Consider the following 22,036-nt stretch of genomic DNA (forward strand, 5'->3'; position numbering starts at 1 on the left):
CCAGAAAGTTTGTGAAGAATGTACAAATTTGTCTTTCATGAATCTTGTAGAAGAGCAAGTTATCTCAGAAATAGTTAAAATTGTATATACATTATTATAAATCAGAGGTTAAATTATTGAACCAATAAGGCTAAGGGCTCTTTGAGGGGAAAGAAGCATTATATAGTTAACATGAGAGTTTAAAAGAAAAATAAATGTAGGGTAAATTTAAGTGAGTAATTTTATATATGTGCTTACAGATATAGGTACTACTGCATTTCTCCTGGAATTCTTTTAAAATATCAAAAAAGAAAATGGGTTGTAATTAGGTGCTTTACCAGTACATTCCCTTATTTCTTACCTCATCAGTACAAGCCTATGCAAAAGAGTGATTACATTTCTGTTTTTCCCTGACTACGATGTCTGAGATTACAGTTTTTCTTCTCCTTCTAATAGAAACTCTGTAAATGTAGATAGCAACTTTTTAATAGCTAAAACCAACTGGTTTTGTGTGTGTGTGTGTGTGTGTGTGTGTTCAGGAGACCTGATGAATAATACCTTACTTGATCACCTGAGTTCTGAATTAATTGCAAAACAAGATAAACAAGTATATTGGATGGGAGAATCACCTTTATTACCATTAACATTGAGATTGGAAAATGTCGTTAATATCTATGGGCAAGGGAGCTTCCTCATCCTGCGTCCCAGAATGGACATCCCTGCCCACTAGTCACAGGCAGTGCTGCACAGGCAGCCCACCTGCACCCCAGAGTCTGCCCCTGCACAAGTACTTCTGTGGGTGGGTCCCTTCCAGGAGGAAGAGAGAGGGATGAGCAGGGCTATCTCCAGCTCCCCAGTCAGCTCAGTCCCCACGTCCTTCCGGAGAAAGTAAGTGAGGGGCAGACAGAGGCCAGGAGTGTTATACCAGTGGAGCCTCTCCACACGGAAGGAAACATCAACCCCTTCCACTTTGCATGTTGGAATAAAGAGCTCAAGATGAAGTTCGTACTATAGAAAAGACTATGTGGATCCAAAAGGGAGATTCACACGTCAAACTGGGGAGAAGGAATGCTTGAAAAGTGAAAAATAAAGCGACATGGAGCGGGGTGGGGCAAGTCCATTAAGAAGACCTAAATGACACAGGCATAAACAACGAGGTGCATGCAGTATATTTTTAAAGTATGTAAGTACCTGACTGGTCGCATGAACCCGTCGCGTGGACGCTCTGTTCGCCTGCCTCTTCCACAGGTGGAACGATTCTGGATGCAGAGCAATGCGGTCGTGGCTGTCCTTGCCGGTGTTGGTTTGCCTGCACTTGTTTCTGAGAGTAACCGGGTGCTGAACACCAGCGGGCTTCAGTGTCTGGAATGGCTTTCAGCCACTCTTTTTGTGATTTACCAAATATATTCTAATTACAGGTAACATGGTTATTTTTATGAAAAGTAGCACTCAAGTCAGAGACATCTGGATATTTAGATTCTAGGGCTTTATTTTATCTTTCCCTAGTTTTCAAAGTGAGACAGCTTGGTCTGAATACAGTGGTTCTTAAACTTTTGAACAAGAATCTCAGCATGAGTGATGTGTAGTTTCAGGGCATTGCAAACAAGAGTTCAGGTGGTATATTTAAACTATCTGTGTATTTTCCTCTAAGGAATCCTAGACATACTTTGTAGAATCTGGATTATATGTAAAATCTCATGATCTAAAATACCACTTAGATGGAGAGTAAAGACATTTGGGCTGTTTTATATGCCCTAAAATAATTCACTTTATTCTTCAAAGATTTCACCTTTAGAGTGGTACTTGGCTCTTATCTAGGACATTCTGTAGTAGCGAATGTAATTTTAAATAATCAAAGTTCTAAGTTTCTTAACCCTTGTGCATTATTAGTATTATATATATATTTTTCAAAATCTGCTTAATAATCTTTACAATGAAAACCTCAGTCTAACATAAAAGAGGTAAAAGTTTAGATGATAATTCATTTATTTGCAGCAGTATTGAGTAGACATTAGAGAAATAGAAGTTATTGGAGTTTTGTTTTAGGGAGATCTGTTTAATATTTTAAAAGGTTACATTTTCCCTTTCAACTTAGCTTTAAAAACCGATGTTCTTTATAATACTGAGGAAGGAGCCAGTGTTAGGGAGGCTGTGTCACCAGGAGGCTTTGTGAGAAAAGGATGCTGATCCCAGACGCAACTTCACAGCTAGCTCAAGAAGGGTTTGCCAAGCCTGCAGGTCTTCTCCTAGCTTGGGTCTTTAGGGCATTCCAGTTTCCACACCAGTGATGCCTGCACATTTTTCTTTTTTTGCCCCAGGTGAATGAAAGATAGTAACTTTGCTGGGTGGCAAAGTGTGAGGCATCACCCTGCAAGGTAGGGAATCATAGTAGGAAACAGTTGCATCAGTTACAAAGGCAAGAATAGTATTTTGTTCCTGGAAGTGTTTATTTGCTTTGTGATGATAACCCAGTGATTCAACTTTAGGCTGTGTTTCTCAGCACCATTACATGTAATGGACCTGATAATAATAGGAACGACATTGCTTGTTCCATTTTTCGATGTTTTTACTCTCTTGGGGTCTTTTTCTTTTTTCATGGAAAGCTCTTAGAATGCATCCCAGTTTTTCTTTGAAGTTAGAAAGTCCACTTCATCCTTGAAAAGAGTTGTACTGCTGTTTTTGGCAATGGCAAATAATGCCTGGAGAGAAGTAAACATCTCAACAAATGATTCCTTCCCTTCCTTCTCACTGACCTCATTCCCTAGTGATTTCTCAGTCTAAAAGGGAGAGAGGAACACAGGGAGCCTCTGGTCCAGGGAAGGGGTAGAAGGGATCGATGTGCAGGAGAATCAGACAAATGTACAAGTTTAGACCAGAAACTGCCAGATTTCCTTTTGCATTTCTGAAAATTCCTTTGAAGTAAGTGGAATTTACATGAAATTACCTTAAATTCCAAGTGGAATCAGAAACCTTACTTCTTTTTAGTGAAATTGGATATGTTGTTAGGAAAAAGGGACTTATTCTTGAGCACTCACTGACTCCCTTTTTATGGAAATGATTATGAATTCCAGAAGTAAAGCAGTACACTGATGTTTTTTTCAATTGCAGTTCCCTCTTTTTTTTCCCCAGTTAATAGCATTCACTTTTCAAATATATGCATCCTCTTAGAAAATAAAAATCAGAATACTGTAAAACACTAAATGTAGATTGTGTGATGGGAAAGGAATGGAGTGGTAAATAAGCTCAGTCTTATTAAAGCTAAAGCAATGTGATGCTATTTTAATATTTTGTGATCCTTTTATTTAGGATTTGTGACCAGAGTACCAACTATGTGATCGATAAGTTTGCAAAGAACCTTCTAGCCTCTGTGCCGCATGATGCAATTATCTTACTCAGAGGAGATTTGCCAGGGAATTCTCTCCGTTACATGCATTATTGCGAGGGACTGAGGCCAGATATTTCATTAGTGGATCAGGAAGTAAGTATATGAAAAATATACTTAGAGTATAGTAATATAAATAATTTAAAATTTAAAAAAAAACTTTTTTTAACAGTGTGATGCGTATGGTTTTCATGATCACTCTTAGGTAAAATATATATCACATTCTTTTGTTTATTTTAACTAGTAGGAAAAGCCATGAGTTGCTTCTTTCTTTTTTAAACCGAATGTTTTAAGAATGAATGTGTTTCATATTAGATTCAGGTAACATTCCTAGGTCTCTAGTTCACATGACAGACTATGAAAATATTGTGTTGTAAATTTATTTTTAAATTGTTCTTTTACATCCAGCCAACTCAACCATTCAAATTAACACTGCCCACTGGTCCAGGGGTTAAAATAAATTAGGTTGACTATAAAATAAGTCATACTGCAGGTAAGTAAATAGTTCACTCAAAATAAAAATTATTAACCACAATTGTGTTATAGAACATGTGTGTAAATCTTGTTGATCTTATGACAAAAGTATGTTTAGAGAGGACTAGTGAAAATGTCAAGATCTATTAAAACAATCTTCTGGAACTGAAAAAATATATATTTAAACTACAGGATTTATTGTTTAAACCATAAATAGCTAACAAATCTATCTCTGGGGTTTTTAGAATGGTTATCAGGAGAAGAGAAATTCTTAACCTTGAAAAAAAATACTATGATTAGTCTGAGCAAAGTGTTAGGCACAATACTTATGTAATAAATGTCATTCAATTAATGAATAATTTTTTTGAGGAAACTATAAGCAGATTTGCAAATATGGGGAAATTTGAAAATTACACATATTTTTAGAAGCAGTTTGCACTGGTATCATGTATACAAATGATTAATTTGATCTTTGGTATAGCATCTGACAAAAGCTAGCTCATTTGTTGATAAGATGGTGTCATACTAAGGTTTTAAATATTATTTGGGATGACAGCTACTATGGTTGGGAAGCTTGGACTTCAAAGTTAAACCTAAATTCAAGTCCTCATCCTCTCACTTCCTGGATGTGACTTGGGGCTAATGATTTTTCCTCTCAGAGCTTGTTTCCTTGTCTATAAAATGGAAATAATCATTATGTAAGTATAGGATGCTTTTGAGCATGAGAAACAAAATTCTTGACCAAAAGTAGCTTAAACTATGGAATTTTTAATCTCACAAAACAAGTAGTCTGGAGATAGGAGGTTTTAGGATTGATAATACAAGCAGTTCACAGATAGTTTTCTGGGGCAGCTTTTCTGCAGGTCTCTTGAACTGATGGGTGCCTGGTTCCAAACATCACATGCAAAGTGCTCCTGGGGTGCCTCTCTCTCCCTCTCTCTCTCTCTCTCTCTCTCTCTCTCTCTCTCTCTCTCTCTCTCTCTCTCTCTCTCTCTCTCTATATATATATATATATATATATATAACATGTGTGTGTGTATATATATATTTCTATTTCTCTCTCTCTGTATTGGGAGTAGCATGTGCCCTACATGCCCCCAGCAGACTTTCGCTCAGGCCCCAGTAACCAGTATTGAGGTCATACAACCACTCGTAAACTACTCACTAGCAAAGGAGAATGACTGGAACTACCTGATTAAAACCAGGATTGTGTTAGTTGGAAAGAATGATTAGCTGTTGAGTGGGCAATCCACAGTATCTGATATAATTATCCTAGCATAATAAGCTCATCATGAGAATTAAATAAGAAACAGTAAGGTTATAGCACACAGTGGGTACTTAATTAATGTTACTGTCCCCAAGAACTGAAACTATTGGGTAATAAAATCTAATTCAGTAAGTATTTTTAAGTACTTATAATGTACACTTAGATTAAAATTAGTCATTTCCAGTTAAATGACTTATACAGACAAGTGAAATAAAAGCATAACTGCTCAAACAATATCCAAACTTTAATGAAGCTTTGAAGGTATAAATAGGAGTCTTTTCTTTAAAAAAAAAAAAAAAAAGAAATCTCTACATATAAAAGTGTAGAATGAAGTATATATTAAGTGTAGAATTAAGAAAAATTAATTTAAAATAATTTTTTCTGATACTAAGGGTTTATTTTAATCAAAAGAGTATGTAAGGATATATAATTAATTTGGAGATAGTAATAAATTCAGATAATTTGGCAAAAAGGTTTTTAACTTTGAGGCTTAGGTTGAGCTTCTCAGGGACACAGATTATGTCTTTTTCATCATAGGTAAGCGATATTTGTTTTTCAAATAACTGAGTGAAAGCAAAGAGTAATTACACATCTCTATATTTTGCCTAGGTTGTCTAGTCTGGCCATCAAAAAGACATTACAGCTCCAGCAGACGTAGTTTGGGAACTGTTCTATGCCAGGCCATGTGCTAGGTGCAGAGGCAATGACATGAAAAGATACTGTCCCTTTCCTGTAGAAGCTCACAGTCTAGTGAGGAATAGGCTAAGAGCTATGATCGAGGTAGGTACAAAGTGCTATAGGAGCATACTGTTCTGCTGCAGAGGCTGGGGAGGGCTTCACAGAGGAGGTGGTATTGAAGCCGGTTCCGCTCAGTGCTCACACTCCGGATATAAGAATGGGAGGTCATTCTGGGTAGTCTGACAACTGCATGGAGGTAAATGAAACGAGGTGCTGATTTTACTGATGGATGACAGTTGTAACTTAAGGCATGAAATCTAAGGGTTACGTCATTAGAAGAGTAGTCAGTGCCACATGCCTCAGTTGTGTTTGTACTTATTTTTCAGTTGTTTATATTTAATGATTACCTCTACATTTTAGAACTTTTTCATTGTCCTTGATAAACTTGATTCTTTTTAAAGAAACATATTAAAAGCATGATACCATTTGTTATCTTTCTACCCAGATGATGACTTATGAGTGGTATTTACCCAAGGTGGCAAAGCATTTACCAGGTGTCAAGTTTCCTGGGAACCAGTGGAATCCTGTGGAAGGAATATTACCTAGTGGAATGGTCACGTTTAATCTTTATCGTTTTCTTGAAATAAACAAGCAGTAAGCATTCTTTTTATATAATAGCTTTTCTAAAATCTTAAGCTTTTCTAAAATTGTTTATGTAGCAGCTGTGCTTCATCCAAAAGACCAATTTTCTATACCTATTTCCCTGTCACTGGTGAGATTATCTTTGTAATTAAATTGAATATCTGTGCATAAATGAGGCCAGGCAGAAATAAATGTTATTGTTCTGGGTAAAGGAAAAATAAAGACAGATTAGCAAGAATAGCAAATAAGATCTTAGTACAATTCAGGGAAATTGGAGATGTGCCTGCCTACTTGAAATCATTGCAGGTGGATTGCAAGCAATTATAGATTCCCCCTGATCAACACCATGGCCCCCTTTTAAGTGCAATGCAAATGTTTTCCAGGAATAATCACTACATAAAAATAGCTTAAGGATTTTTTTTCTAAAGGATAAGGCATTTTTATAAATAAGAAAAATACCTACAGTCATGCTGGCTGAGATGATATGAGAATTGTGAATTCTATACTTGAGAACATAAAATTATTCATAGTTAAGGTCAAGAATAAATAACTCCTTCAGTGGAATAGTGTTGAACATCTTTCCTGTCCGTGAAATGCTTGGGATTTTTCAGAGAGTGAAGAAAACTTATTTTGTAATTTCTATTCTCTTTGTAAATTCCGAAGTTAAACTATCCTTTACTAAGAATATAATGGTGTGGGACTTTTAATCTCAGAGCCTGAAGTTTACTGGGGCTTATGATATAGTATGAAGGTAATATGGGTATAAATATGCTGTGAGAGTAATATTTAATTGTTCTATTTTGGAATAAAATAATATCAACAATTGCCATCTCCAAATAGGCATTTTTTGGTCAATTTTATTTAATTCAACCTCATAAACATCAGTTGCATCTACTACATTCCTGCTTATATTAGGCAATAAAGTAAGACTCAGTGCCAAATTTAAGTAGACTACGATCTAATTGTATATTTACATAAACATGAATACAACTGGCCATAAGATGATGGAATAAGCTCTATACTAACAAAGCCTTGCAAAGTGTGAGACATAGTAAATGTGTTTTATAAACACACAGTTCAATGTGTGTTTATTGAATGGATGACTTAATTGACAGTATAAGCCAAGTGTTCTGGGAGCATGGATGAGGAAGCAGTTCTGCCTGGAGGCATCCATTCAGTATTTATTTAATAAATATTGGGTATTCAGAGTGTCCCAACACCTATACTAGCTGCAGATGCATGAGTGTGATTCCTGCTGTTGTAGTCTTTCAGAGAGGTGTTAGGTGGTGCCTTAAATATGAAACAGTTAAGTTATAGTATCAGCTGGCAAGCATGATAATACTGGTATGGATGAAATGTTGGAGACTTAGAAGGCTAAGTAGGAATTTGCCAAGTGGGTAAGAACAATCAAGATACAAAACAGAACCATGACCCCAGAACTCCCTTGTGCTGCTCCTATGTCATCATACTGTCCCTGAAGCCCTAACCCTCACAATCACTGATCTGTTCTCTGTTGCTGTAGTTTTACCTTTACCAGAATGTCATATAAATGGACTCATAAATGTCTCACAATGTCTATCTTTTGATACCAGCATATTTCTCTCAGCATAATGCCTTTGAGATCCATTCAAGTTGTTGTGTATCAGTTTATTCCTTTTCTTTACTGAGTAGTATTCCATTGCATGGACATAGTATAGTTTATCCATCCATCTGCTGGAGGACATTTGGGTTGTTTCCAGTTTGGGGCATTTGTGAATAGAGCTGCTATAAACATTCTTGTACAGATTTGTGGATGAATATGTTTTCATACATAGGAATGGGATTAGTGGATTGTTTTGTTTTCTTACTATTGAGTTTTGAGCATTCTTTGTATATTCTAGATACAAATCCTTGATTATGATTCATAAATATTTTTTCTCAGGCTGTACCTTGACTTTTTATTGTCTTCAAAGTGTCTTTTACAGATAAAAAAGTTTTTTATTTTGATGAAATCCAATTATCATTTGTTTTCTTTTATGGATTATACTTTCTGATCTTATAACTAAGAACTCTTTGGCTAAGGCCAGGTCACAGAGATTTTCTTACATTTTCTTCTAAGAGTTTTATAGTTTAATGTTTTACATTTCAGATCTATGATCCATTTTGAGTTAGTTTTTGCAAGGGGGATGCTTAGAACAAAAGTCTTTTTTGCATATGAATGTCATATTGTCCTAATATAATTCATTGAAAACATTATTCTTTCCTCCCTGAATTGCATTTGCACCTTTTTCTATATTTACAAAAAAATCCTTCTGGGATTTTTTATTGGTTTTAATCTGATTAGTGTTTTCATGGTATATCTTTTTTTATCTTTTTGCTTTTAACCACTATGGTTTCATGTTTAAAGTGGGTTTCTTGTACACAGCTCATATTTGGGTCTTGTTTTATAATCATTCTGACAATGTCTATCTTTTTCATTGTGTATTTAGACCACTTGTGTTTAATGTAAATACTGGTAAGTTTTAGGTGTATGTCTATTCCTTTTATTATTTGTTTTCTGTTTGTTCCTCTTGCTTTTCATTTCACTATTTCTCCTTTCCTGCTTCCTTTTGGATATTTTGATTTTTCTAGTATTCCATTTTAACTTATTTTTACGATGTCTCTTGGTAAATTTTTTTGGTGTTTGCTCTTGGAATTACAGTATACATACTTCACTTTTCACAATCTACTCCAAGTATAATGTAGAAAATGTAGTCGTATATAAGTCCCTTTAACCTCTGCACTATTAACAGTGTTATCACATATATCAGACATGTGATCACTTTTGTTTTCAACCATCGTACATATATCTTAAAATGTAAGAGAAAAAACAGGCTAAGCTGTTTGTCCAGATATTACCAGATCTGTTGCTCTTCCTTCAATCCTGATATTCCAAGTTTCCCCCTTGTATTATTTCCCTTCCATCTGAAGATATTCCTTTAGCATTACTTTTAAAGCAAGACTGTTAGCAGTGGATTCTCTTAGTTTTCCTTTATCTGAAATGCCTTTATTTCACCTTCATTTTTGAAGGATATTTCTAGATATGGAATTCTGGTTGATATTTATTTTTCCCCACCACTATAACAATGTTATTTTATGTCATTTTGACCTGTGTAACGGTTTCTGAAGAAAAAACTGCAGTTATCCAAAATTATTGTTTCCCTGTGTGAAACCTGTTGTTTTTCTCTTGCTGCTTTCAAGATTTTTTTATTTGTCTTTAGTTTTCAGCAGTTTGATTATGATGTATCTGGGCATGAATTTCTTTGAGTTTAACCTGTTTGGGAGTTACAGAGTTTCTTGGATCTGTAAGATTATGTCTTTTACAAAATTTGGAAGCTTCCTAACATTATTTCTTTAAATACTTTTTCTGCTTGACATTCTTTCTTTTCTTCTAGGATTCTGACGACACCAGTGGTAAACCTTTTGCTGCTGTCCCACAGGTCCCTAAGACTCCGTACATTTTTTTAATTTTGTTTAAATTATATAATTTCCTTTGATCTATCTTTAAGTTCATTGACATGTAACTCTCTCTTTCCAAAATTATATTAAGCCCCACCCAGTGAATTTTTTATTTCAAGTGTCATGTTTTTCAGGTCTTTGATTTCCATTTGGTTCCTATTTATATCTTCTTTTTCTTTGTTGAGATTTTTGTATCTTTCCATTCATATCAAGAGTGCTTGCTGTTCTTGGTGCCTGGTTGTAACAGCTATTTCGAAGTCTTTGACAATTCTAGCATCTGTGTCATCTTGGAATTGACATCCAATTGAGGTTGAAATTTTTCTGGTTCTTCATATGCTGAATAACTTTGATTTGTATCCTGACATTTTTAATATTTGGGTCTTATTAAATCCTAAGGAGAGTGTTGATTTTTATTTGTTTGCTCATTTAGTAGGCCATCAGCCAGTTTAACCTCAGGCTGCAAGTTCTGACCTGCCTTCTGTGAACTGTGGTTCCAATGTCAGTCCTATTTTCAAAGGATTTGCAGTGCTATCTGGATCAGTCCTTTGTGTGTGCTACTTGATACACAGTCTGGGTCCTGGGTGGTGGTCTGTCCTGTGGCTCATTTCTCAAATGCTCTTTAAGGTCATATCCATTCATGCTGAGCTCAGAGATAAGCCAGGCATTCATACACACCTTAATGGGACTGGCCTCTTCATCTCCCTCCATTCTGTCTTCACCCCTGTACTTTCTGGCACCCTAGAGCCTTCCTTTCTGGTTCTCTAGCCAGAAAGCTGGGCCTTTAAGTTCCCTCTTCTGCCATTCAGTTTCTGTGACTGAGTCCACATCTGCGGCCAAGCTGCAGGAGGACAGAGAGAGGCAAGGAGTGAGGGGGATTTGTGCCCAACTCTTGGAATCACAGCTCCTCTGATTAGCAAGAAGTGTTCCCCTTCCTCAGAGTTCTAGGAACCTGCCCTGCTCCCCTGCCATGACTGAGCTGCTGCCGCTGCTGCTGGCACAGTATTGCCTGTGTCCAGGGAAGGAGAGAAGAGAAAAAAATCCAGGGTTTTTTTTCTGCCCTCTCCAACCTTGTGAGTTCCTTTTCCTGCTCCTTGGACTAGGAGGAAAAGGTGGGGTGGGGCAAGCTTTTCTTGGAGCCCTTTTTGTCCTCCCCTGGTACATACTTCTGGGTTTCAGGCTTCCTTTGAGTCTAGGCCAGGTGATACTGGAAGGGGAAAACTGGCAAACTCACTATGGATTTTGTGGAACTCAGAATTCTGGTTTCTTCCCTCAGTCTTTCTACCATTTACTTTTCAGAGTCTTCAGATAGCCGCCTCACGTTTTCTGTTCAGAAGTTGTGGTTGTGTGCAGTGAGAGAGGCAGAGTGGAATCTGCCGACTCCACCTTCCCCGGAACCAGACTCTATTATGTTTTACTTTATATCAAATATCTAATCTTAAACAGCTCTGAAAGATATTTAATGCCAATTTCACTGGTGAGGAGACCAGACACAGGTAGTTAAGTAATATTCCCAAAATCATAGAGGCAATAAATGGTGGGGAAAATCTAAAATCTCAGCCAGAAGTATCTTGTTTCAAAGTTCATGAAGTTGTTTCGAGTAATCTCTCCTAATGTGCTCCTTTTTTTCCTAGTTGGTAATAGCTATTAAAGTATATACCACAAGTTGGAATAAAACTATTCAATTAGAATGTTTTTGAGCCGAACTTATTTAAACCATTTCTATTACTAACTTTTACAGTATTTGAAGCTCTTAATATTCAAATCTAATTAATTTTATTCAGCAAATACCATACATTAGCTATGCAGCATGCTATGTGGGGTTCAGGGTTAATTCAGAGATAGACAGCCTACCCTCAGGATGCTTCCGGACTACCCAGAAAGACTTATAAATGAAAATAATAAGTTCAGTAAAATAACATCAGAAAAGATTAAAAATAAAATGCAACGGGAATTTGAGGAAGGAGGGACTCCTGCTCGGTAGGGGCACAGATGAAGACTTAGGCTTCCGCCTGTAAAATTAGAAAGGTGCCAGATAATGTGTATGTTACACATGAGACAGGACCACAGAAGTCTTCCTTGTAACAGTGCTTATCCCCAAGTGATTTCTTATCATGTTACAGACAGGTAGGTTTTATCTTTTATGTCCGTGTGCTTCCCCTCAACCCCTTACACAGCCTTTTTACACTCATGAAATTTAAAACAATCTACTTGGGAGAGATTTAAATAAACCAAAGTGTTCACAAATGGTTTATTGGTAACCGAGGTTTAAAGAGTCAAAAATGGCCCTTCGTGAGTTATATTTATTTAACATTTAGAACCTTTAGTTAAACATACATATTTTTCTATTTTTGATAGAAAAGAAACATTTGTTTGCATAGGAATTCATGAAGGTGACCCAACCTGGAAAAAGAACTATTCGCTTTGGCCATGGGGTTCTTGTGACAAATTAGTTTCTTCGGAGATTGTATTCAACCCTGAAGAATGGATTAAACTCACGAGGAATATGTATAACTGGACTGAAGAGTATGGAAGGTATGAAGAGCATCAGTGGGAGCCGCTTTGTGTGCCTAAAACACTTGCAAAGCTTTGAGATGCCTTTTAATTTTTTTGATATTTTTTGTTTTTCATTAGTTGTTAATACTGTAAGTTGCTGCCCACAGAATATCATAGAGAAAGAGAACATGTATTTCTTGTCTTTATGTCTGAAGGACACTGGGGAGATGGAGGAAAGGGTGGACACCTTTTCTGGTTGAGCGGGCACTACAATAGTTAGTCGAGTGCCACCTTCCACTTCCAGCTCTCATAATGCCATGTGTTCCACCATCCTAGATCGCAGACCCTAAAAGTAGAGGACATTCATGGGCTGCAGTAGAGGTTTAAAAGGCACTCACTGTGTTGCCCATGATAACTTCTACATGCATAAACTTGTCACTTTTTTTTCTTCAAGAATGGCAGATGACAGGGAACTATATTCAGTTTCTTATAATAACATATAATAGAAAAGAATCTGAAAATAAAAAATATATATGTATGTATATGTATAACTGAATCACTTTGTTATACACCTGAAACTAACATTGTAAATCAACTATATGTCAATAAAAAGTGTTTAAAAAAGAAAAAAAAAGATTCACTGAAGAACAAAATAAGACACAACAGCAATCTGTCAGGTACAAGGAAAATTTTGTCAATCTAATAAAAATCTAATTAGACTGACAGGAAAAAAAGAGAATGGCACATGACAACTCTGTAGGGAAGACTGGGATTTGAGTAACATTTTCTTCCCAGTAGTTTGTCATCAGCCTCGTTATATTGTTTTGGACGTGATTTGTCTTCCTGGAAGCATTTCTACTTTGAGTTGACTCTCTCCCATTTGGAAAATGAGTCCCCATTGCCTATTTCTTAAATTATGAATTATTCAAAGATTAGATAATTATTGCTTATAATTCAGGCACAATAGTCAAGATCATATGGGCACACGCTACCAAAGTTTTCTGGGTCAATATGAGCAAACAGACCACATTGCTGTGCACTAGCCAGAGTTGGGTAAGTAGTTCTACATCAAAGCACACTGTGACCATCGCGAGGAAGAGTTAGAAAATCACCTGTTCTACAAACAGCTGATGACAGTACAGGTACACAGCATCACTCATAGTCTCCATTCTGTCTAAATAGATACATTATGAGGAATTTTAATTAAGAGAAAAAATCAGCAAATGGTTTAACCAGTGTTCTTTGAGCAGCACCTTAGCTCCAGCAATGATTTATCAAAGCCAGCAGTCCCCTCTCTTCACAGCTCGATGACTCTTAGCTGTGTCCATAGAGTGACCCAGGCCTCACCACTGTCCCACTGCCCACCTAACACATCTTAGGAACAGCTGGCTCGCCGCATGCTGCCAGCCTCTTCCTGCTAACCTTTTGTTTGCTCCCGTTGAGGCACTGGGGCTCATTCTGCAGATTAAGAACACATTTGCCAAAGCCTCAAATTCCTGAGAATCAAACTTTTCTAGGAGAATAAGTTTGTTATTTTGGTTCCCATCAGTACTTCAAGCCACAGCCTATTTTCTTTGCCTTGTAAGATTATAAAGCAAGAATTACATGTCCATAGCAACAAATGGAGTTGGCAGAAAAATGTCACCATTTTCTTGTAACTGCAGGTTTGATCCATCTTCTTGGGAATCTGTGGCCAATGAAGAGATGTGGCAAGCAAGGTAACCTACACTTTTTGCTGGCAGTCTGTTTTTAATATGGCAGGGAAGTAACCCATGACCCTTTTCGTTTGGGAAGTAGGGGTGAGTGGTGATAATAAAAATAACATTTATGAGCAGTTATTTTGTTTGAGGCATTGTGCTCATCATTACAATGCATAATCTCATTTCCTCCTCACAAAGCCCTGTGAAGAAGTTATTATTTGCTCCATTTTACAGAAGAACAAACTGGGGGTAAAGAGGTTACTTGTTTAAGGCCACGTAGCTGAAGCGATTGAGGCCAAAACTCACATCTCTCTGGCTTGGCAGCATTCGTAACTCTGATGCTCTCCTGCCTCAACTAAAACAAAGTGAGTGAAAGTGATTGAGGAGAAGTTGGTCATTGTAGCCCTGTCTCCATGTGTAACGTTCTTGTTAATTATTTAAGCACTTCCTGAACACTTCTAGAGGCCAGGCACTGTGTAGGCACGAAAGCTGCACGTATGAGTCTGACACGGTTCCTGCCCTCAAGGAGCTCAGGCTGATGGAACGGACAGACATGCTAGAGGAGTCTGACAATCAGCATGCTAGATGCTGTGCTTTCCTGTTGGCCCTGTAGGGAACACTTCGTGGTGAGGCTGTTGACTCTCTTGGTTCCTGTCATTATTTTAAAATACTCAGAACAGATGACACTACAGACTTTGGCCTAAATATTAACGTAAAAGTCCTAACAGATGCAGACAGGGGTACCAAGTACACGTGAAGTACTTCCTTCAGTAAAAATGTATTGATGGCCACTCCAGGCCAGGGACTGCGCTTTACTCCAAGATTCGAGCTCCAGCGTAAAAGGCTTACATACATTGAAAGAGGTTTTCAGAAAATACGGTTCTTGACAAAATAACAATTACAAAAAAGATAGTTTTGCAATAGTGTTTTTGAGAAAGTCAGAAAATGGCACATTTCAAGTTATCAGCCTAGTTATAGGAACAAATACTTTGAAGAACAAATCAAAGATATACTGAATGTTTGCACAGTTCTTCCCTGTGATTGAAGGTGGGAAAGCTGGGAGAGAAATCACATAAGAGAAGAAAGGAGGTCATTAGTCAGGCAAGTATTGATTTAATTGGTGTGCTGAATACAATTTGGATGAGTTCATGTGGTCAGAGAGTCCAGCCACCTTTGAAGAACTGGTCACACGTGGCATGAGCTGTCACGATGGGTACCTTCAGGGTCGTGCTGACAAACTCAGCAAGGCCTCCCCTCCCAGCTGCTTCTGCACAAGGAAAATGCGCATCTGGAGGGGAAATGATGCACAGTAGTGATGATGAGCATAAGCTGTTTTCTAAAAGATTCGGCAATCAGTGGATTCTAAATGCAGTGTCTGGGCAGGCGGGAGGAGGGGGAAAGGGTTACTGTTGGTTCTGAGTAAACGTCTATGAATATGAGAGAAGTGAAAATAAGACAGTAAAGGGTTTTATATAGTTCCTTATCCATGGAAAAGTCGGGCAGATTTAGCTTTGAATGTGAAACTGACAACATGATTTTAATGAAGGTTCCCACGCCTCCCACTCCCAGGATGAAAACACCGTTCTTCATCTTTAACCTGGCGGAGACTGCGAGTTTGCCTTCCAGTGTCAAAGCCCAACTCTACACTCATGCGTATAGTGTATGTTGTACTTTTATATGTATAAATATATTTGGTGGGAAGGTGGTGGTGATTGTTTGAGAGGGAGAGAGGGTGGAGATTTTACTTGTTTCCAGCTTTATTTGGCATTTTAAAGCAGTATAAATGTATCATGAATAATATCTAAAGTAAATGGCTGTGGTTGGAAAAACAATGCACCCCACACACACAAGAAGTTCATGTCCTGATCTCCAGAACCTGTGAATGCATGACCTTACATGGAAAAGGGCATTTTGCAGATGTGATTAAGGATCTTGAGGTGGGGAGATTAGCCTGGATTATCCAGGTGGGCCCAGTGTAATCATGAGAGTCCTGAGAGGGAGGCAGGAGGGTCAGAGTCAGAGAAGGAGATGTGGCATTGCAAGCAGAGATCAGAGAGAAAGATCTGAAGATGCTCCGGGTAGGTAGAGGAAGGGGCCACAAGTTAGGGAGTGCAGGCAGCCTCTGGAGCTGGAAAGAGCAAAGAAACAGATTCCAGAGCCTCCAGAAGGAACACAGCCCTGCCGATTTTACTGAAACCTTGATTTTACAACTCTTGACCTCCAGGAAAATAAGAAAAGACATTTATATTGTTTTAAGCCACTGTGTTTGTGGTGATTAGTTACAACAGCAATAGGAAGCTAATACAATGGCTTTATTTATTTATTTTTTTAATTGCTGATGGGTTGCCTTCTGTGTAAAAGTCACGCCCCTGGCTACACTTGAAACGATCGGGCCATGGCTGGTTGAGATTTCATGAGAGAGGCAAAGGGTTGTGGACAATGGCTCTGTCTTCTCACTCTGGCCCCCAGGAAGGCAAACAGCCTTCAGATCCAGCCACGCTGAGGCTCTTGCTCTGTCCTGATAGGGACGGGAGTATGGAGCGGAGGCTTACTGCAGCGCTGTGTTAGCACGTCCCTGCGTTTCTGTGATTTATAGGGCACTGGGAAATGCTCATTGAAGAGCTGGCCTCTATCTTGCACTCCAAAACCTTAGCAGGGTTTTGAAAACTTGGGAAAGTAAAGAAATAGAGCAGTCCTGTGCCAGGTGGTCTGCTGTGCACTGTACACACGTCCCTCGTCAGAGGGTGTCTCAGGAAGAGAAGCAACGGATGGAGAAAAAAGACTGTGAGAAAAGGTAGAGAAGCTTTGAATATTTCACCAAGAAAATAAAAGGGTAGGAGGCTGACTTCATAGCTTTGATGTCTATGAAACTGCAAGGTGACTCTCTCCTATCTTAGGGAGTGAAGGGAACTAAGGGGAAAATTGCTTTCAAAGGCAGCTTGAGGACTGAGGGTTATGAAATGTCAAAGTGACATATCAAATATGGATTGGGGGATTTTTTCATGGAGATGTTGTTTTGAAATAGGTTAGATATGCCTTTGTCAGCTCTAGAATAGGAGTTGGGGAAATAGTATAATTGGGTCCCTTTCAACTGAATGATGTCGTGAGTTCAGTTCTAATACAAAAAGCCCTTGTCCCTGGAGAAAGCATCCCTGCTTGTCCTGTGCTCTCATGGAGACGGCTGGTTAACTTAAGTGCCTGCGGATCTGACTCCAATTTGATAATCCCCAAGAAGGCTGTGAAATTCCCAAATAAGCAAGTATAATATTCCATTTTATAGATTTGCACCTACTTTTTGGTTTATTTGTTAAATTTTGATGTTTTTCCTCTGGAAAACTCAACAGTAAAGATTCTAACTCTATCCAAGTCATACTGTCTCTGATACTAAAAAGCTAAATTCCGAATTCCTGTGGGCAAAGTTTTAACTATGGAAATTGTAATTTTAGGACACTGAAGATTTTCAATATCTCAGTTTAAGGATGTCTCTTAAATCTGTTACGTTCAGTCTGTTCGATGCTGGATTTGTTTGAGTTTTATTGTTGCTATTGTTATTACTATTGTTTTTAATGCAGAAAGAAATTTATGTAAAAATGAGGGATAAAATTTAAATTTCTTCAAGTTCTTTACTAGGCAGTTTTCTAAAGAAAGCTATTTTTTTCCCTCCAACAGCTAAATTTAGAGTTTCAACCTTTCTGCCTGTTGAGTAAATAGCTTTCCATGAATTAGAACTAAATCCCTTTCCCAGAACATCTTTCTGGAGGAAGAGCATTTTGTCCTGACAGAGTGTGTCTTAGATTCCCTCTGCAACATCCGAAAAACCCCAGAAGCAGTTTTAGATGAAGCGCATTTGCCTCCTGCTACTGTAATCATTACAGTAGCATCCCTGCATTTTCTGCATGGCCTGGCAACGATTAGATTTTTACTGTAGGCTGCTTGGATTTTTTATTTCCTTGTGTTATTAATGCCTCTCTGTTTTCTCGGGTTTTTGAAAAAAAGTCAAGAGATAACAATGGAATACCAACATTTTTGCTGTCTTCCAGCTTTATAAGGAGATTGTCTATTTACAAAAGGAACACCCAGTGAACTGGCACAAGAACTACGCCATCGCCTGTGAGCGTATGCTGCGCCTTCGGGAAGGAGGTGCAGACCCTGAGGTCTTGTTATCTGAAACCATCAGACATTTCCGTCTCTACACTCAGAAGGCACGGAATGACCCACAGCTAGCCGATGTTTCAGTTGCTCTAAAGCACCTAAGAAAAGAACTGCAAAGCCTGAGAAATAGGAGAAATGTCTGAGACAGCAAACTGAGAAAAACCTTCTCGGCATTCGGCTTCCAAAATTCCAAAGTCCAAAAGTTTTCCTCCAAGAAAAGAAACAGCATAAAAAAGGAAGACTAAGTCACCTCCCAGACAGAAGTGACACGGTGCCGCAGTGCTGTTTCATGGGGCTTTAGCGACTGAGATGTGCTATTTATGCAAAGTCTATTTATCCCATGTTACTGAATTAGCATTTCAGCGAGAATATTTTGAAAAATCTTCCTACTTCCACAGTATTTCGTCAAATGACTTGCTTGATTAGATTCTAGAAGAGAATGAACTATTTTCATATACTTAAAATATCAACCATGAATCTTAAGGGCCCTGCTTCTTGGGACTGGGATTAAAATTGAATTCTTGAAACATTAATACCAGACCAAAAACAGTCTCTGTTTCCCAGAAGTGAAATCTTTTTTTTTTTAAGAATGAATCTTGTTACACTTCAAGTTTTTTTTTTTTTTTTTTTTTTTTTTTGAGTTTATGTGGTTGTTACATAATCTCAGACTTCAAACTAAATACCAACTGGGTGATATTTTGAAAAAAGTTGGGGATTTATTGTCTTAGATCATTCTCTGAAATCACTAAAAAAATTAAGCTAATTGTTTGCTTTTTTTTCAGTTCCTTAAACTGATCGGCAATTAAAAGATTTTTTCTCTCCTTAATTAATTTTATATTCATGTTTTACTTCTGTTTGGGCTCATAAATCTGAGCCCAATAATTAGTAGGCTCCTGCTGCCAAAATGCCAAAAAAAAAGGGGGGGGGGGCGGGGATTGGGGAGGGATGTGGGGAAGTAGTTCAATAAATTCATTTCTGTTACAAGCATCTTTTATACATATTACTAAAGAGAACATAGTAAGAAATGCAAATAATAGTTCTTTATTTTATTATGACAGTTAATTAATAGCAACCTGTTTTAATGAATAAAGTCACTCAGAGTCCTTCAGCACTTCCTAAGTAGAGACCTGAATCTGTGGGGATTCTTTTCCCCCCAATTGTATAGCTCCTAGACTCCAAGCACTATATAGGCCCCTGTATAGAAATGCTCACTAATGAAGAGGGAGGGCTAGAAGCTTGTCTGCATTCAAAGATCACTGGTGAGTCATTCAGCAAGAAAAGGCCCCTTACCAGGAATAGTCACAGTTCCGTGGCATTGTACTAGCGAAAGGGTCTGATCAAAGGTCTCCTGTGGAGCTTGCATGGTTCCCTTTCATACGACGACCATAATTAAAACCACTAATTCTCTTTTAAAATGCTGCAGGATGCCATGTAGGCATCTGTCTGGAGTGTCCTTTGTGATGTCATAAGCTGTTAAGGACCAGTGCCGAGGGCTTTTGAGTGAAATGCCAGTCATGAAGGTGCTTCAAGACAAGGGTGCCTCTAAAAGCTTGACAGGGCCTTGACTGCACAATTCGAGCTGAATTTGCCCCTTGTCAGCTGCCAGTAAATAAATCTCAAAGGGGGAAAAGCTGAAGTTTCATTACCTGATCCATGGGGCTTTGTTGGTTTTGGCATCACACAGGGGAAGCTCTTGCCCCTCCATTCTCCGGATTTGAAGATGTCCATTGGAGCCTGCAGTGCCTGGACAGGGTTCAGAGCGGAACCTTTTGAAGAGTGTCAATAGTTGTAACAGTTCAGCTGTTAGGAAGACAAATAAATGGAGGAGCTCATTAATCCGCTTTTGGCTCTCAGTGCCTTTTGCCCTTTTATCACAGCCTTATTAGGCTCCTACTCATCTTGAACCAGAAAAAAATGAATTGAAGTTGTTGAGTACTAATTGGCAAAGACTTTTAATCATGGGCCAAGAACTTTCACTGACTTGAAAGTAACTTCTCCACAGGGAAGAACTGAAAACCTGGTTTACTTTAAAACAAAAACCTGTTGGAGTTCAGTGTAGTGTAAAAATTTAAGGAAGCATTGATAAATTGTCTAAGTTGATCCAGTTGAAGGAAGTATGTAAGATTATGATTTCCACTTTTCTTTTTTAAGAAGTACAATAAAATTCAAATACACGTTCCCTGGAAATGCATTGTCTTTATTGGTTCAGAAAAGAGACTGCATGCATGTGTGAGATGATCATGTTGGCTTCTGAATGTCTGTATGCTGTAAATGGATTTGAATATTCATTTCAACATACATACCTGGTGTTAGAGGAATCTTATTAAAAGTAATACATCCTATTTATGGCCTTAAGAATGGCAAATGAGGGCCTCTTTTTGAAGGGATCTGCTTTTTAAGTGTGTGTCTACACTGTGATGCTACCTATATGCTTGCATATGCTTTGCACGTTGACCATTGTCAGATGGTGCACACATTACTGTGTGTTTGTGCAATAGTGGCTTTGGACCACTCTCTTGGAGAAAGCAATGCTACGATGGCCCACAGTAGATGGGGTCATAATTACTTAAATGTCTAAAAACCAGAAGTAAATGAAAAAAGAGCAAACTGAGCTGAGATTCTGGGATGTTGGGCTTCATTCCCAGATAACGACTTTAAAGAATTCTTTCCTCTCTGTTGTGTGAGGTTAAACAAGTTGCTTTCTTTTTCTTTCTCTTACTTGTCCCTTGGCTAGTGCACAAAGACCGTAAAATCTGACAGAAGGGGTTTCCTTGAGTCTGACCCCCGACGTGGAAGAGAATGTGAAGGAGGTGCCTTCTCATGCAGGATTTGGCCCGCGTTCTCCTAGCAGTGTCCCTGGAGTGCCGTGGATTGGCAGGATGACAGGAACCCCACAAGGCCAACTTCTGCCTGGACTTTGGCCTGAGGAGCAAGTGGGAGCCAGCAAAACTGTCTGCCTCTCCACACGCTGCAGTGCCCTCCTGCCCGGCACCAAGGCTGGCACACAGCAGAGGGCGAGTGGATAAGGGATTGTGGCTTCCGTGCTCCCTAACCAGCCTCCCCAGCCCTGTTCCCGCTGATGCTTGCTTCTTGGTATTGACTTTCCTCTCCTCTTTGTTTTTTCAAAGGACCCCTCCACCTTTTTAAAAATACTTTTTGCTCTATTGCTCAAAATGCAGCCAAAATAGAAGGGAATCAATTACTAGTGCCCTATTTTGAAATCTTCTAATGGAAATTATGAAATGTTATTTCTGACTGTATTCTTAGTACTTTCTAATGATAGAACCATGATGTTTAGCCTTTCTGATACTTAAATAAAGCCCCTTTTGAGTGCCAGGATTATTGTATGATACCCTGCTGATTTCTTTAAGTCATCAGACTAGGATGTGAAGAGTAGTTTTTTTTTAATTTCTATTTTAAATGTTAAATAATGTAGTTCTTTTCCATAGTTCTCACCAATATATCCCTCAGAATTTAGAAACGTTAACACGTTTAATATTCAGGAAAAAATTAATACCAAAGATTGAAAAAAAAATGGATTCTGTTACAGCAAATCCTTCTACTCCATTTAATTCTGGTATATTTTGTAAAAGCACCAATGTAGAGTTTTATTTAACATTCTGTTCATCTGACTGGCTCCAAGTCCTATGCTTCAGTAAAGAAAAAAATTCCAACCCAGTAAGAGATTCACACTGCTTTGTTCATCCTCATATTTTGTTGTGGATGCAAAATCATTCTGAGGCTTATATTCACAAACAAGTAAGTAATGTTTCCAGGGATTCTGGGAACATC

The 22,036-nt window shown here is 38.1% G+C and overlaps 1 protein-coding gene across 3 annotated transcripts in view; it reads left to right on the forward strand.

Moving 5' to 3' along the window:
* The window catches only part of TMEM260 (transmembrane protein 260), a 58,211-nt gene extending 37,780 nt beyond the window's left edge, over positions 1-20,431 (forward strand). Inside the window, exons 10-16 of one of the 3 annotated variants that reach the window (XM_010982962.3) lie at positions 1,228-1,397; positions 3,286-3,457; positions 6,286-6,434; positions 12,255-12,431; positions 14,057-14,110; positions 15,662-15,752; positions 18,133-20,431. In XM_010982962.3, the coding sequence (XP_010981264.2) occupies positions 1,228-1,397; positions 3,286-3,457; positions 6,286-6,434; positions 12,255-12,431; positions 14,057-14,110; positions 15,662-15,752; positions 18,133-18,387 (1,068 nt within the window). In that variant the 3' untranslated portion in view covers positions 18,388-20,431. Of the gene's footprint in view, positions 1-1,227; positions 1,398-3,285; positions 3,458-6,285; positions 6,435-12,254; positions 12,432-14,056; positions 14,111-15,638; positions 15,753-18,132 lie in introns of those variants that run through there. The other 2 variants (XM_031453770.2, XM_031453771.2) reach the window with 2 other exon arrangements.
* Positions 20,432-22,036: the final 1,605 nt, after the last annotated feature.

This window comes from Camelus dromedarius, chromosome 5 (genome assembly GCF_036321535.1).
Source record: "Camelus dromedarius isolate mCamDro1 chromosome 5, mCamDro1.pat, whole genome shotgun sequence".
Classification (NCBI taxonomy): Eukaryota; Metazoa; Chordata; class Mammalia; order Artiodactyla; family Camelidae; genus Camelus; species Camelus dromedarius.